This window comes from Eleginops maclovinus, chromosome 22 (genome assembly GCF_036324505.1).
Source record: "Eleginops maclovinus isolate JMC-PN-2008 ecotype Puerto Natales chromosome 22, JC_Emac_rtc_rv5, whole genome shotgun sequence".
NCBI lineage: Eukaryota > Metazoa > Chordata > Actinopteri > Perciformes > Eleginopidae > Eleginops > Eleginops maclovinus.
This window is the reverse complement of record NC_086370.1, coordinates 3,206,496-3,222,946: the sequence shown is the minus strand read 5'-3', so window position 1 is coordinate 3,222,946 and position 16,451 is coordinate 3,206,496. Positions and strand designations below refer to the sequence as shown.

Genomic DNA, 16,451 nt, shown 5'->3' with positions numbered 1-16,451 from the left:
TGGTACCTTCGCAGCGAGGGAGTAGCACCCTGATTGGCTGATGCAGAGCGAAGTGCTGGAGTGTATGAGTTGACCATTTGACCTTTATTTGCTTTTTAAAGGTCTCAATGGAGACAGATGGAACAGATGTGTTGGTTGTTTTACAGTATTAAACAAGTGAAAGTGATAAAGTAAAAGGTTCCAGATTCAGGGAGAAGGCTGCCGCCCCTGCACCAGAGCCCTCCAGAAGGATATCCACAGCGCTGTTGAATAGTTCTTTTAGTTTTATTATGAGCAGTTTAAAAGAAATTGGTGAAACAAATGTTTTTATTGGAGTCTTTATTTCCTATATGCTTCTTAAGGCACACATTTTATGCCAGATTAACACAGAACACTACATGATTTATAGAAAATATTCATCCCACCAAAGTTTTATTACACTAAAAAATTCCTCTCTACATTAATTACAAATTAAGATGTTTGCAAAAGTATCCTGTCTCTAATAGTGTCTAACCTAACCTAAATCATCCCGGTCAGCATATTGCTTCTTGAAGTCACATCACTGTTAGACAGAGATGTAAAATATAAATACACCGGTATCAGTGAGGTCTTATCAAGGCTGGACCTGCACCATGGAGACAAATGAACCCCCACCCCCAACCATGGAAACCCTAACTCCAGAGCACAGGATGGACTAATTAATTTAACTGATAACCAAAGTTCATTCAGTTACAGTACGTTAGAAGAAGGAGCTCTTTATTGATCGTATGTTGGCTGTATTTTAACCATAATTGAGATACCTGTCTCTTAAATCAATTTATTTTTGTTTCTCAAATCACAGAAAAATGACATTGGGAAGAGTCAGAGCTGCTTACACACCAAAGGACAAGTCCATAGTGTTGGAAGTGGCAGCAGACGTCTCCTATGCATCTCAAAGCCTTGGAAAATTAACCAGAACTATCTGCAGGGCTAACAGCATGAAGGAGGAGCGGGACAACAATTCATAACGCGGTTAAACTGACTCCAAAACAACAACACAAAAAAACAGGTCTAGAAACACACTCAACAGAAGCATGGAAAGATGTACAGGAGGTCCACAGCTGCAGGGTTAGTGTTACATATGGAGCAGACTGCTGATACGCTGAGTCATGGTGGTGAGGGGGGGAGGCGACTCCCGGAGAGTAACCTCTGGCAACATGAGGAAGCTTCTGTTATTGTCCAGTGTGCTTCAGTGTGGATCCTCCTCTGAGGACTCAGAGGGGGGATAAGGCTCTTCCTGGTGATGATGTTACACGTCAAAGGTCAAGTTTTATTCTAGCTCTACCAGCAGGTCTCCCTCTCCCACCGTCTCCCCCGCCTTACAGTGCACGCTCTTCACCTGGTGGACAGGACACACGCAAAGTGAAAAAATTAAAACATGAAAACTTTAAAAGCCAATACAGATTGTTATTATTCTACACGTTTCATTAAAATAAACGATGTCTGATCATCTGATCAGTTATCACTTTGGTGAACATTAGGTGGACCTTCTATTCACTGAGTTAGCAACACGCATTACAGGCGGCTGCATATATGGGGAAAAAACAAATAACCCAAAGAAAATTTCAACAAAAGGTTTCTTAACAGTTGTGTAGAATTAGGTGTTCCAAATAACATACTAAAAAATAAACCAAAATCTGACACCTAGAAATGTGTAATTTTCAAGATGGCCAAAAATTCCTCAAAACACCCCAACTCCTTCATAATTTATTCCATACAAGTCATTTTATTGTCTAAACTTAAGTTTTGGGGTCCTAGAAATCCATTGGACTGCAATAATATGATTCCATCATTGTGTGATTCTATTAAACCCTCAGAAATGGCCACCCGCTTCAAGTAAACTAAGATCCTTAACATTAGACAAATATCATTTAGTTTCCTTTTACTGGAACAAGGCTTCATGATATCCTCAAAAACACTTAAACCCAAGAATAATAATTGTTACCATTTCATTCATTCAGAAGGTTGCGGCAGAATATTTTTGATTTTTTTTGGAGTACATCTCATTAGTTAGGAATGATGATGATGATGATGATAACAGTAGGCCCCTGTCAGCGCTTCATGTCGTTACCTTTGCTTGCCTGGCAGCAGTCAGACTGTTCTGCATCTTCATGGCTTCAATCACACAGATCTCCTGACCCTCTGCCACCTGCAAACACACACACAGACACACACCGTTTCAGTCAACAAGAACAACTGCAGAGTAGTTCTGCAGTCCACCCTGTGAGTGTGCAGGGGTGAGCCCCTCGTACACTCTAACTGTGACATGATCTCGACATTAGTTCTAGTACTAATGTTGCTCCTAGTGTGAACAGAGCGGTGCAGTGCTGACATATTTGAAGGCCAACCTAGACGCTAGAATTGCAAGGCATCCTGGAGTAAAAGGGATTTCTCCAAACGATATCTTGTATGAATGTATCGTATATAAATCTTACAAAAAATACTTCCAGTTCCCTCGTCTAGAAGTCAAGGTTTTTGTCTTTGGTTGGATGCCTGAAACAGTCCTTAGGCTGAAGAGAAAGTCTCATTATGTCGTGGAACAAATGTGAACAATTAACCTCATCAAGCCCAACATTAGCCGCCTTAGCTTAGCATTGGTGATGCATCCAAGCAGCTATGACGTAGCTAGTTAATAGCCTAACGTTAGCTTTTTACTCCTGGTGATTGCCTTTACTCTCCAGAAATCATAAAGTGGTGTTAATATGTGGAGATTATCCTGTGAACAAATTGTGTAAGTATCATAAAACGTGCGTCTGCCGTGGAAACATCCCACTGATTTTTGATGAGGCAGCTAACTTCCAGGTGGCCTACTAAAATACTTCATCACTGCTCCACTCTGAAAGCTCTAGTGTGCAGTGAGGGTTTCAATGTTTTCAATGTTCCCAAACTGGGGAAAAAACATGTCTTCATGGAGCTGGAGCTGGAGCTGGATCTGTGCATGTTGGAACAGGAAAAGGGCAAGTCAGAAATGAAGCACACTTGTGTAACACATCACTGTAGGCTTCAACATCAAGGTCTTCCTTCCACTGGAACTCAGAGGCCTAGAGCAAACTAAGAGAGACAGACAGAGGTCACAGTATGGCAGTTTGCTGAACAGCCTGGAACATGGAGTTCAGTCGATCCAGGCGACCAATAAGACCTGTAGACTGACAGGTGTGTAACGCTCTCATATCAGCATGTGTTACCTCGTCTCCAGGCTTGACGGACACAGCCACCACTGTGCCTGGCATGGGTGAGCGCAGGATACTGCTGGTGTCCTCTGGAACCTTCTCTGGCATGTAGGAGTTCAACTCTGCAGCCAGCTTAGACAGAACACGGACCTTAAACTGGACATAGAAAAACAGAGGATGAGAAACACTGCACACGTTTGTTTGTTTGCAGGTCTTTGCAGATACCAGGTAGAATTAATAAGCATCAACAACCACGGTCTCTGGAGAGTTTGTACATGTTTAATAGTTTACTTTTTAAAATGAAATGACTATCATTTAGATGAGTGGTGCCAAAAAGTCAACAGGCTACTGTTTCAGTGTTTATGTTTCCATGTTTTACCACATCAAACATCTTTATCTGCTAACTGGAGCATTTATCTTACGGTTCTTGGGCTCAGTACGATGCCAAAGGAACCTTTGATTGAACCCCTGCCCCTCTGATTGGTAGACTCCAATTCTCCCCCTGAGCCACAGCCTCACCCAGCAGCAATGCTTTTTAAAAAATACTCAAAGCAAAGTAGATGCATTTGTTGTAAGTGCTCCTCAGGGGCCTCATTTATAAAGCTTTGCGTAGGATTCACTTGGGAAGGTGGCGTAGGTAGCACAAAGCAAGTAAATACGCACAAAAATATTCAGATTTCTAAAACACTGCGCACGCACGTCCTACGCCGGTTCCCCTTTATAAATCACTATCAACTCGGAATGCGGCGCAGCTTTTGCAGACTTTACGTAACGCCCATATTTGTCTATAAATAGTCAAAGAAACGCCCCGTATGAAAATTCATTTAGGCTGACTGCCTGATGACGATCGCAGGAAATGCTGACAAAACACTTCACACCGAGTTAGATTTTGGTTCTTGTTGGGGGGCAGACAAGTTAATCATGTTGTTTGGTGGACGCAGTTTGAAGTTAACAACAAGTTGCACCATGTGGAGCACTCTGAACGCTGCTGCCTCAGAAAGTCAGATCGTCAACAAAATAAATAAATATGCAGTCCGAAAAAGTTAATGGCAATACACACACAGCCTCACACAGGCAGAGTGTGTGTGCCACGGGCCGGGGACAGGGACACACCCCCTTGATAAGAAACATGACTGGGAGGGAGAGCGGGGTTACACCTGTGCGTCTGGCACTGTAACGTACTCTTCTTTCCTTTGTAGAAATGATATTAAACCAAGTACAATCTAGCTGGATTTGCACATGTACAAACAGCTGGGACTTTGTTTACAAAAGAGGCATCTGTTTAAACACATTTTCAAACATAACTACACAGTGGGACAGCGTGATGAAGTGTTGATATGTAATTACAGGTGTGTGTCGGCATGCCAGCTTACCGAGGTGCCCAGGTACTGTAGCACAATCTTTCCTGAAGCATCTCTGGACAGACACTGAAAAAAGATTTGATATAAATACACAATTTAAGGTTACACTTTATTCTTTCTAAAATGCATTATAAACATATACAGTGTTATAATCTGCTCAAAGCACTAGTTATAAGCACTATACATTCATATTATAATAATAACTTCTAGTTTTCTGCTGACACAGATTAAGATCAAATTTCACAAACTTATGTATGTTTATAATGCAATTGTGTGTGTGTGTGTGTGTGTGTGTGTGTGTGTGTGTGTGTGTGTGTGTGTGTGTGTGTGTGTGTGTGTGTGTGTGTGTGTGTGTTACCTGGAGCATCCGCTGTGTGCCGTTGATGCTGAGTGGCAGCAGGGGGGAGGCCAGGTTCCACTCTCCACTGACTTCCACCTGTCCTCCGTCCGCCTCCACCTACAGAGACAAACACAGGAGGTGTCCTAGTGGCTCAGAGATGGAGACTACTAGGGGTCTTAATCACCAGGGTCCCAACGATACGATACTATTGCCATACTGAAGCCACGATATGCTAAGTATTGTGATACCATATATTGCGATATTGGGCATTTGTGATTTCTCTCTCTGCTGTTTGGACTACCTTCCTGCCAATCCCACTGACTTTACAACACAAAGCTCAGCAGCATCTAGTGGATTGGAAAAGTAATTGTTACCAAAAACTTTAATTTGGATTTACAATAACATAGTTTATATAATAAAATATCTTGGCGTCCGTGTATCGATACAATATCGCAATACTATGCTGTATCGATTATTTCCCCCACCCCTAGAAACTACTGTAACATCCCTCTCTGCTGACTCATGTTATCCTCTGGGCTGTGAGCTCAGGTTTTGCCCCAGTTGATAACATGATCATGTTTTATACGACTGTCTGAGCATCCCTGCTCTGATGGTGACTCTCTTATCCTCATGCTTCAGGGACACTTGTTTGTTGCCCATAGATATTAAAAAGTATTTAATTTGTTCCTAGATGCTTATTAAATACTCACAGTATACACATTTCCTGACTTGGTGACTACTACAGAATGGCTTCCCTCCTCCAGCTCCACAACCAGCTCCCAGCGGCTCAGCTCCACAGGGGCGTTGGACACCCTACAACACAAAAGAACATTCAGTAAAAAAAAAAAGGTCTACAGATTGAAACAGGATCAGTGACAGTCAGTGCTTTCAATTTCATAATGTGATGAGAATCTATAGGAAATACGGACTCTGTGTATCAGACAGGGGTGGAAAGTAACCAAGTACATTTACTCAAGTTCTGTTCTTAAGTACAGTTTTGAGATACTTGTACTTTGCTTGAGTATTTCAAATGTGCTACTTCGTACTTCTACTGCACTGCAATTCAGAGGTGAATGGTGTACTTTTACTCCACTACATGTATTTAATCCCTTTAGTTACTTTACAGATCTGGATTAATGATGGTAAATATAATCAGCCCTTAAATCAGACTTTAGTTCACCTGGAGTAAATTCAGCAGCTACCCTGCAGTATACAGAGTCATTCAAACTAGCTGCACCTTTACCAGCTCTGAGAACACTTTAATGATCAATCATTATAAAACATATCAGAGATATTATTCTGAAATGGACCAATCAAACAATGACTACTTTTACTGTCTCTACTTTAAGAACATTTTCTGTGGGCCTCACCGGAGGTTCCCCAGCAACCTCTGAGAGCGCAGCTGAGCGGTGATGTGGAGCGCTGCGGCCGACGCCAGCAGCTCTCTGCGAGTGTCGGCCCCAAGCTGCAGACCCTTAAAGCCTTCAGGGTAAACCTCTGGCAGGAAGTTGGTAGTGATGTCACCAGAGATGAAGCGGGGGTGGGTGATGATCTCCCGCAGTAGGGGGATGTTGTGGGTGACACCTGGAGAAAATGACCAAACCTCAGTACACACAAAGCTCATTTAAAATGGCTTTGTGTCTCAGCTGGTGATCTCTGTGGAAGTGTGTTTGTGTACCTCTGATCACGTAGTTATCCAGAGCGTCCTCCATCTTTGCCAGGGCTTCAGCTCGTGTAGCTCCATATGTGACCAACTGCAACACACACAGATCCATACAGGGAATCATTCCTACATCTCCATACACACCAATCCACTCACATTGTTCCCTGGGGGTCCCTTGAGGATTTTAATTTAAGATAAAATAATATGCACCTTTAATAATCCCTGCAGGGAAATTCACATGTTATATAGAAAAGTCACTGACCTTAGAGATCATGGGATCATAGTAGATGCTGATGTCACTTCCCTCCTGGATGCCGCTGTCGACCCGGACCTGAGAGCGAGGAGCAGAACACGTTTAGAGGGGATGGCGTGTGAGTATCTGAGGGAGGGTTTGATGCTCTCCTCTGTTCAGCTCTTCTGTGTACGTTGGTTATGGTTGCGTCTTCTTACATTGCTGAGGTTGAGGGGCTCTTGGTACTGAGACAGCCGTCCAATGGAGGGAAGACCAAAAGACTTGTAGGGATCCTGAGAGAACAAATGATGGAGAGACAGATGAACGAACGGAAAGACTGAATCTTCAGGTTTCACTCACAACAGCAACGTTAGCAGAATGTGACGTAAAAAGAAACTGAATCATTCATATTCTTTAATCCTCCTAATCCTAATTTTAGATTGAACACATTGTCACATGTTTTCAAATCTGTTGAAACATTATGTCATATAGACACTTCTCTTCAGGGTCCGCCCTTACACCAGGATCATGACGTCTCACTCACCTCGGCGTAGACGCGGCTCTCGATGGCCCAGCCATTGATTGGGATGTCTTCCTGTTTGTACTTCAGTGTGTAACCCTTGGCAACCCTGATCATCTGCTCCACCAGGTCCAGGCCAGTGATGCACTCTGTGATTGGATGCTCCACCTGGGGTCAAAGGTCAAACAGAGGAGATACATTTTCTGGAGGAGATTTGGTATGCTGATTGAGTGGGTAACTGAAGGAGCCCTTACTGGCCCCCCACGTATTTCAGACGTTTGCCCAGTTGTCATGCACATGAAAAACGCACTGATGAAGACAGTGAGGTGTGGCTGAAGCTCTGGAGAATGCCTAAAGGAGACTTTGTTTGAAGACTATTTTTCTCTGTTACACCACAACCCTCTACATCTCCTGTCCAGCAGGAAAGCCAGCTCTCTAATCTCAATTCGTGTCACCTCTGTACAGTCTATAAACTCCGAAAGAACATACATACATACATGTCCCTATTAATGCACATGTGTTATAACATTAGTGTTGTGGAATATACTGGCTTGCAGTATTGTCTCTTTCACAGCTGATTATTTCCTCAAACATTTGAACTTTTGAGATCCACTTTCTGGCTGGATGTTTTAACAGTTAGCAAAGAATAAAAGCAAACCCATCCAAAGGGTCAATTCCAGGTGGGCGGGGCTAATGAAAGCCAGTTTGAAATGTGCCCACAATGACAGGAACAATATTTGTTCCAAATGTTTTTAATATTTAAGAAACTAGTTTAAATGTTAAATTGAATACACTTTTACACACGTGTCAGCATTAACCCACACACACATTGATAGAGTCAGAGACACAAGGGAACATTCTCAGGGACAGTTTTATACCACAGGCTATAAGACTGCTGAACTCCTGAGCTCTGTGAATGTCTACTCACATCTGTTTATAGTACACACATACATATATATATATATATATTATACACATCTGCCATATACATCTGTTATACGTAATAGATGCATCTGTCCATACCTCCTCATTCAACAGAGTAAAGTATTTAAATACTCTCAATGTATTCCACATATGTATATATTTCACATCCTCAAATCTTTATTGTTATTGTAAATAATCTTCTCTCTTTTTGCACTACTTTATTTATCTTATTTGCACCATGTATGTTGAGTTGTTGGAGGAGCACGCGACATAAGATTTTCATTGCCAACATATACGTTGTATATGCTGTGCATATGACCAATAAAACCTTGAAACCTTGAAACCTTGAAACCGAGGGCATCACCGGCTGCCTGATGAACAAACCTGCATTTTATCTGACCTCCTTTACCACTGGAGGGGGCAGTAGAGCTTACCACACTGGCTTCAGCTGCTGCTTCCTTCAGTTAACACACACATGACACTCCTGGAATTATTACTGATACAGCTTATAATTCTGCTGACTTGGTAGTTTTATTATGAGCATGATTTTTCCAATATGTAAATGTACATCTTCTTTTGTGTTGGTGTATTCTTTCTATATGATAGTTTATTTGTGTTTCTTTTATGGATGTATCTTCTTATCCCACACTCACAAAAAGAAAAAGAGCTTCTTGTTCTTGTGAAAATAAAAACTAGAGATAATATTCATCAGAGAAAAAATGGAGAGTACACACACAGCCTTTCACTGACCTGCAGTCGTGTGTTCATCTCCAGGAAGTAGAAGTTCTTTTTGGAATCCACCAGGAACTCCACGGTGCCGGCGGAGGAGTACTGCACCGCTCTGGCCAGCTGCACCGCCTGCTCCCCCATCGCGCGCCGGGTCTCCGGGTCCAGGAAGGTACTGGAGAGACAACAATACAGTTGAATGAACCAACAGATGTGGCAGCGTTACAGCATGAACTGCCTGACCTTTCACCTTGAATCTTAGAGTACTGGACTGTACGGCTGTGACGGATTCTAGCTTTTCTGAACAAAAGGCAGGTTGCATTGGCCTGACATACTAACAGCAGCTTCTCACTGACCTGGGAGCTTCTTCCACCACCTTCTGGTTCCTCCTCTGGATGGAGCACTCCCTCTCATTCAGCCACAATGCGTTACCGTGTTTATCAGCCAGCACCTAACACAGACAGGAAATAGGAATTTAATAAGTGAGTTTTTTCTTTTACTTGTCACATTTGGATTAACATTTCTGCTGCATTTATTTAACCAGGTATCTCTAGAAAGTTAGGGAGTTTATCAGAAGCCCTGTTTTCAGCATGGTGACAATGTATTTTCCAGCTGATCTGAGAGGCCTTTTATACACTTTATTTTGCTTAAGAAACAACACAAAGAAAACACAAAATCCTTCAGTACCTAAGTACAGTACTTCAGTGAATGTACCTAGTAATATTTCCCCACTGGTTTTACCTGTATCTCTATGTGTCTGGGGTTGTCGATGAACTTCTCGATAAGCAGCCGGTCGTCTCCAAAGCTGGACGCTGCCTCCTGAGAGGAGAAGCGGAAACCTTCCCTGTATCCGAACACACACAGAAGATGCATCAGATACATACACTACAGGTGGTCTATACAAAATCAGTCTTTCCAGTCATCTGTTGTAGCAGTGGTAGTAGAATTGTATCATGATGTGATGACAGCAGTGCTGAGCACAAATGAAGCGGCTAACAAAAAGTTGGTTGGATAGTGTACTTTAAAAGGTGTGACAAACAGAGGAGTACAGTACCTTGTCTCATCATCATTCCAAGCAATCCTCATCCCTTTCCCTCCTCCTCCTGCTGATGCTTTGATCATCACCGGGTAGCCTGGCAACAAGATAAAGATAAAACACCACCACAAAAATAAGATGCAAATACAAAAAAACTACTTATTCGCTTCACCACATAAAACAAGAGCCAGAAACATTCGAGCACTCCCAGTCATCTAAAATATATCAGACAAACAACTCTACTAAAGTGGCAGCTGTACTCCATGCAGCATAGTTCTGTAAAGTACAGATACAGATCCAGGCCCTGTTTCAAGGGACATTTATGCCATTGCATTATGGGATTATAATTATTTTCAGTTTTGTATCTGTGAAAAAGTATTGGTATGCAGTATGAGCTTCTTCCCTATGAATGGTGTCCATTGTGTAGTAAATGTGAGAATAATGCAATTGCTCTAAAAAATAGCAGTGGTTTTATCCAAAGTATCTTACACTTCCATACTGTGGACAATCCCCACAGCAGCAGTTTGGGCTGAAGTTTCTTGCCCAGGGACACAACGTCATGCTGACTGCAGTTGGATGGAACCTACTCTCCCCTGATCTGAAGATCAGCACAGTATCCCACTGCGCCACAGCCTCCGTTTATATCCTTGTGATATGTTGTTTATTTAACTACTACTACTGCTACTTCTGCTGCTAGCATTTATGCTAACATACTGTTGTTATATCACATACATTTGTTTTTATAACATTATATATATTAATACCATAATACTGAAATAGTTTCTCTTATCATACTGTGATACTCTCACTCATTACTTACCAATTTCCTGTGAGATGGTCACAGCTTCCTCAGCAGTCTGACACCAAGAGAGGGAGGGTTATTATTATTACAGATGGTGAACTCATATATATCATCAATGCTTTGAACTGCCACCATACTGTAGTCATGAGTGAAGCAGTTCTGTTTCTGGATTCAACTGTGGTTGTGAAACCTTGTTGGATTGGATTTCTTTGCTTTAGTACTGGATGAGCGGTCATTGGCTTTAACAGCTGTAGAAGGAGTTTGTGCACTGTGATATTCATCATAATATATATGACAGGTGTGTGTGTGTGTGTGTGTGTGTGTGTGTGTGTGTGTGTGTGTGTGTGTGTGTGTGTTCTACTTCACAGTTTTGAGTCTCGTGTGTTACTGAGAACCCAAAATAGTGCAGTGCAGCACATTCAGACACAATTAAACAAACGTTTACTAATTTCCCCTGTCCATAAACACAATCCACACATGTTAAAGATGTGATGTAAAGGGAGGAGGGGGTGTTGATGTTGCACATACCTTGACGACTCCATCGAATCCTGGGATGGTGTTGACCTGAGCAGCCTTAGCGATCAGCTTGCTCTCAATTTTATCCCCCATTGCCATGATAGCATGGGTGTCTGGACCAATGAATGCCACGTTCTCTGCTGCCTAGCAATGAAACACAAACACCATGAAAGTTAACATATCAGAAATACCACAGAGAGAACAAAGACAAATCTATCATCCGCCTTTCTTTAAACATATTCAATATAATACTGGGGTTTATTGCCCATGTTTAAGTAACTCCTATTGAGCTAATCACTACTGAATTTGAGTCTGGTGGAACAAAGCCACAGGTCACATATTCATAAACCTTTATTTTAGATACAATAAAAATCTAAGTGCTGGCTGATTGGAGGTGTAGTTACATACATGCTAACATAACTTTAACCACTTGTGCTTTTTTTTCCACAACAATTCCTTAATAGCAATTATAACGGTTAAGACCAAAATAAAACATAAAGAGCTCAAAGACAGTTTGAACAAATCTGAATAAACTAAAGTGTATATAACGGTGTTTGTCATTCATTATTTTTGAACTTGTTGTAAAGGACTTGTTAAAGGAAATGTGTACCTGATGATGTAATTGAAAGGAATTACTCACCAGTCGCTTTGCAAACTCTTTGTTCTCAGAGAGAAACCCGTAGCCAGGGTGAACCTTTACAGAGGGAAACATTTACACTTTGATTTACTTTAAAGGCTTTCAAACACAGAACTACAGCTGTGAGCATCCTGTATAAAGCCAAGGATGTGTTCAATGATTCATCTCAGCAGACAGATGAGTATATGTATACAGCTCCGGAAAAAATAAGAGACCACTTCAGCATTATCAGTTTCTCTGGTTTCTTAGTTATAGATACATCTTTGACTTAAGTTATTATTAATTTAATAGTGAAAGTAAGAGCATTTCCACACACACAATGCGAAGGGATTGGGACAAACAGCTGTGTAGCTGGAAGAAAACCACTTGTCAGTCAGGCTAATGGGAAAAAACGGCTTCAAAAAATTAAGAGACCACTTCAGCGTTCTTGTTCTTGTTTTATTATTTATAGATGTGTCTTTGAGTTGAATGATTTATTTAGATTTTTTATTGTATTCTATAAACTACTGACGACATTTCTCTGTGTTGGAATTCAACAGACACTGCAATGGCTGCCATACATGTAGAGATCAAGATTTAAGGAACATTTGGAGTGGTCTCTTCATTTTTTTCCGGAGCTGTAGATGCAACAATATGTTTATTTTGTTCATCATGTACACAATACTTAAGCATGCCTTCTACCACAGTGTCATCATTTAGTAATAGGTGTCATGGAAATGCTTACAGCTTGTGCTCCAGTCGCTCTGACGGCCTCCATGATGGCGTCCATGTTAAGGTAGCTCTTGTTGGTGGGGGCGGGGCCGACACACACCGCTTCATCAGCCATCTTTACATGAACCTGGATATACACATGCACATGGAAGACGAATACAGTTTTAAATGTGTTTCAGCTTTCAGTAAGAAAAATTCAGGGAGACACAGTATTCAAATATCCTCATATTCCACCCTGATGTCTAACAGTGATGAACAGAGGGGACTCACAGCACTGGAGTCCACGTCGCTGTGAACGGCTACAGTCTGGATGCCCATTTTGCGACATGTCTTGATCACCTGAGGAGACAACACACAACATTAACGCTCATGCTTCATTACATGGTGAATGTGAAATCGTACAATGCTGGCAGTTACTGATAGTACTGGCTGCCATGTGTTAACCTACAAATTCAATATTCAAAAAGTGTGTAAGTATTCAAAAGGATTCACTATCAGCAGTCAAACCATTTCAAATGCTTCAATTCTGCATTAAAATCTTAATAATACACCAAGGTATTTGTTGTGAGATACATTTGATATGTTGTAGTGCAATGTGCACAATATGTGGACATTATTTTACTTTTGGACATTTTCATTTACTTCTTATGTTTACAAAAATATTTTTATCAAATTTCATATTTTACTTCAAGTTCTTACCTTGACTTGATGTTTAAATTATATTTTATTGACATCCTCAATCTGGAGGGTGCCAGGTGAGGCTTGAGTAAGACTTTGTTATGTTTGATGTGCAGAACCCCTCTGTGTGTCTTACCCTGCAAGCAATCTCTCCTCTGTTGGCGATGAGGATCTTATCAAAGGTCTGAGGAAGGAAAACAATTAGGAATGTTTATACGTCACACACAACACATCTTGCCTCTCAATAATCAAACGTGGACGTTCTCTTCAGCTGCTGATCAGAGAAGAGATCCTTACCTTCTCACTGGGACTGGAGACGGTGGAATAGTGAGCAGGTGCATTGTCCTGCACAGCATCTGGACTGGAATGAAGAATACTACAAAACATAAAAGATAGACCATATTCATGTGGGTGTGGATGATTTACTCAGCACCATTTCTGATTCTGCCTATTACTTTCCATTTGAATATTTTTTACAAATTTAAACATGGTGGGAGAAAAACCACCTTTATTCTCAGCTTAATTACACTGGTAAATGGTATAATGGGATTTTTGAAATTGTTAATTTAATTGAATTCCCAAATTATAATATCATATATATAGGTAATTTTACAACTTGATTAGTATGTACAGTGGAGGAAATAAGTATTTGATCCCCTTGCAACCAACAAGAATTCTGGCTCCCACGGACCGGTTAAATAAATCCTCTCGCTTTCAGAAAGTACTCCTGATGTCAACTCTCTACCTGGATAGAAGACACCTGTCCACAGTCAATAAATCAGATTACAACCTCTCCACGAGGGCAAGACCAGAGACAGGTCTGTGATCATGGTGGAACGAATGTCTAAGGACATCAGGGAGAAGATTGTAGACCAGCACAAGGCTGGAATAGAAGACAAGACCACCAGCAAGCAGCTGGGAACAACATGACCATCAATCGCCCTCAATCTGGGGCTCCATGATCTAAGATCTCACCTCTTGGGTATCAATGATCATTAGAAAGGTGAGGGGTCAGCCAATAACTACACAGGATGGACTTGTTAATGATCTGAAGGCAGCTGGGACCACAGCCACCTAGAAAACTATTGGTAACACACTGCGCCGTGATGGATTCAAATCCTGCAGCACCAGCAAGGTCCCCTGCTCAAGAAGGCACATGTACAGGTCGTCTGAAGTCTGCCAGTGATCCTCTGAATGATTCAGAGAAGGCTTATGAGAAGGTGATGTGGTCAGATGAGACCAAAATCACGATCTTAGGCATCAACTCCACATGTCGTGTTTGGAGGAAGAGAAATGCTGACTATGATCCGAAGAAGACCATCCCCAGCATCAAGCATGGAGGAGGAAGCTTCAAGCTGCCAAGCATCAGGCTCCAAACCTGAAGAGAATCTGCAGAGAGGAGAGGACCAATATCCCTCCTGAGATGTGCGCAAACCTGGAGACCAACTACAAGAAGAATAAGAAAATAAAAGAATATAGAAAAACATATATGATAATTTATATTTGTATGAAGATTTATATTCTCATATTGCCCAGCTCTAAATAAAGGTTAAAAAAAAACATTTCACAACTAAAAATTATACAGGAGTTGGACAGTCTAGAGACTCTTGGTCTAACCCATTCTGGATAGGAACTGAAGATTTATCATTAGTTACGGTGCATGAGCGTTAAGGAATAAATGATTAATTCAAACACTGCAACCTACTCCTGCTCAACAGGATATGTTATTAATGATTGTTCCACTGTTCTTGACAGTTTGAGTATTTCTGATGAGGAAGAAGAAGCCAGAGTTGATGCAAAAGCTGAAGTTTTACAGCACTCCTTAATAAGTAATGCACTAAAACTGGTTGTTTTCATGAGTTAAAAACACTGTGATGCACAACACTTGTTAAAAAGTACAGCTTGAATCCAAACTGAAGCAGAGTGGTTTATAGAGAATATAGAGATAAACGGTCAAAAACTACGTGCAGTTGTAACTTTAACATGCAAACACCATCTGACTTATGACTACCTCAGCATGCAGGCTCAGTGATAGAATTCTGAGGTGAAGACAGTTTGTTTATTTTTTTCTGAAATTCTGTTAGACTAAATGACTAGAAAGAGCTGTCCGCCAGGGACCAAACCACCCTTTTACTTGAGGGCCCCCTAAAGGGCTGACCCAGTCGAGCACAAGACCTTTAAAAAAGGACCCAGTTAAATAAAAACACTTTGCAGCCACAAACTGGACCCTTGTAAGCGATGCGGCGAGGTCTGCCAAATGCAAACACAAAGCATTTAAGAGGTTTACGCAGGGCAGCATCATGTGTCTGTGTTCAGCTGCATCGGAACAGACGTTACGCCAGTGTGACGCGCAGCCTCTGTCTGAGTCAAAGTCACACCTGCTTTACGTGACTCTCTTTTTGACTAAAGAAACGCAGGACACCTTTATGTACCTGTCGAGCTTTCGTAACAAACGTTTTTTCTAATGTAAGCAAGGTGGTTTTACCTCTCAAGAACCTTCAGGACTGTGCTAGCGTCACCTGTCATTAGCATGCTAAGAACTATGCTAACAGCTGCCGCCTTGCTCGACAGGGAACACACGGCTCTCTGTGTGTCCATCGAGCTCGCACTCTGCATGTCTCTGTGAGCTGCTCACCTTTACCGCAAACAGCAGTCTGTTCAGTGATGGAGTGAGCCTGTGCGCCGCCATGTTGCCAAACTGTGACCCACACACTGACGTGATGACGTAATAGTTTTGAAGCGACATGAGTGGTGGAGAGAGAGGCGTCAACCAGAGCTATGGTATCTATATAGCTCTGGCGTCAACATCGTTAACATTTTTTTCAACCTAACTTTATTGAGAAGTATAGTTCTAACCAGAGCCATTCAATAAGATGACTGGTTATAACTAAATAGTCCTAGCATCATACACCTATTTGCAAATAAATAAATAGATGAACTACCTTGAAAATTGTCTGAAATAAGACATGCCAGTCATAATCCCAGTGTTTCTTTAATCATATGGTAAATTCATTTCCGGTGAAGAAACAACATTTCTTACATTTAGTGATGGGCAATTTTAGAAGGATTTGGAAACTCATAACGTTAGTGTAATAACAATGGACCTTAGAGACTTTC

The 16,451-nt window shown here is 41.5% G+C and overlaps 1 protein-coding gene across 1 annotated transcript; it reads right to left on the bottom strand.

The window, feature by feature from the left end:
• Positions 1–301: 301 nt before the first annotated feature.
• On the bottom strand, positions 302–16,038 carry pcca (propionyl-CoA carboxylase subunit alpha). Its single transcript, XM_063874831.1, is given in 24 exon segments — positions 302–1,357; positions 2,090–2,167; positions 3,204–3,344; positions 4,562–4,615; positions 4,908–5,006; positions 5,600–5,702; positions 6,260–6,473; positions 6,568–6,643; positions 6,815–6,883; positions 7,003–7,077; positions 7,329–7,472; positions 8,979–9,129; positions 9,311–9,405; positions 9,696–9,798; positions 10,009–10,087; positions 10,811–10,847; positions 11,321–11,452; positions 11,949–12,002; positions 12,670–12,783; positions 12,927–12,995; positions 13,471–13,518; positions 13,632–13,679; positions 13,681–13,710; positions 15,970–16,038. Coding segments are annotated over 24 exon segments (2,136 nt in total). The 5' UTR covers positions 16,024–16,038; the 3' UTR covers positions 302–1,288.
• Between the last annotated feature and the right edge of the window lie 413 nt (positions 16,039–16,451).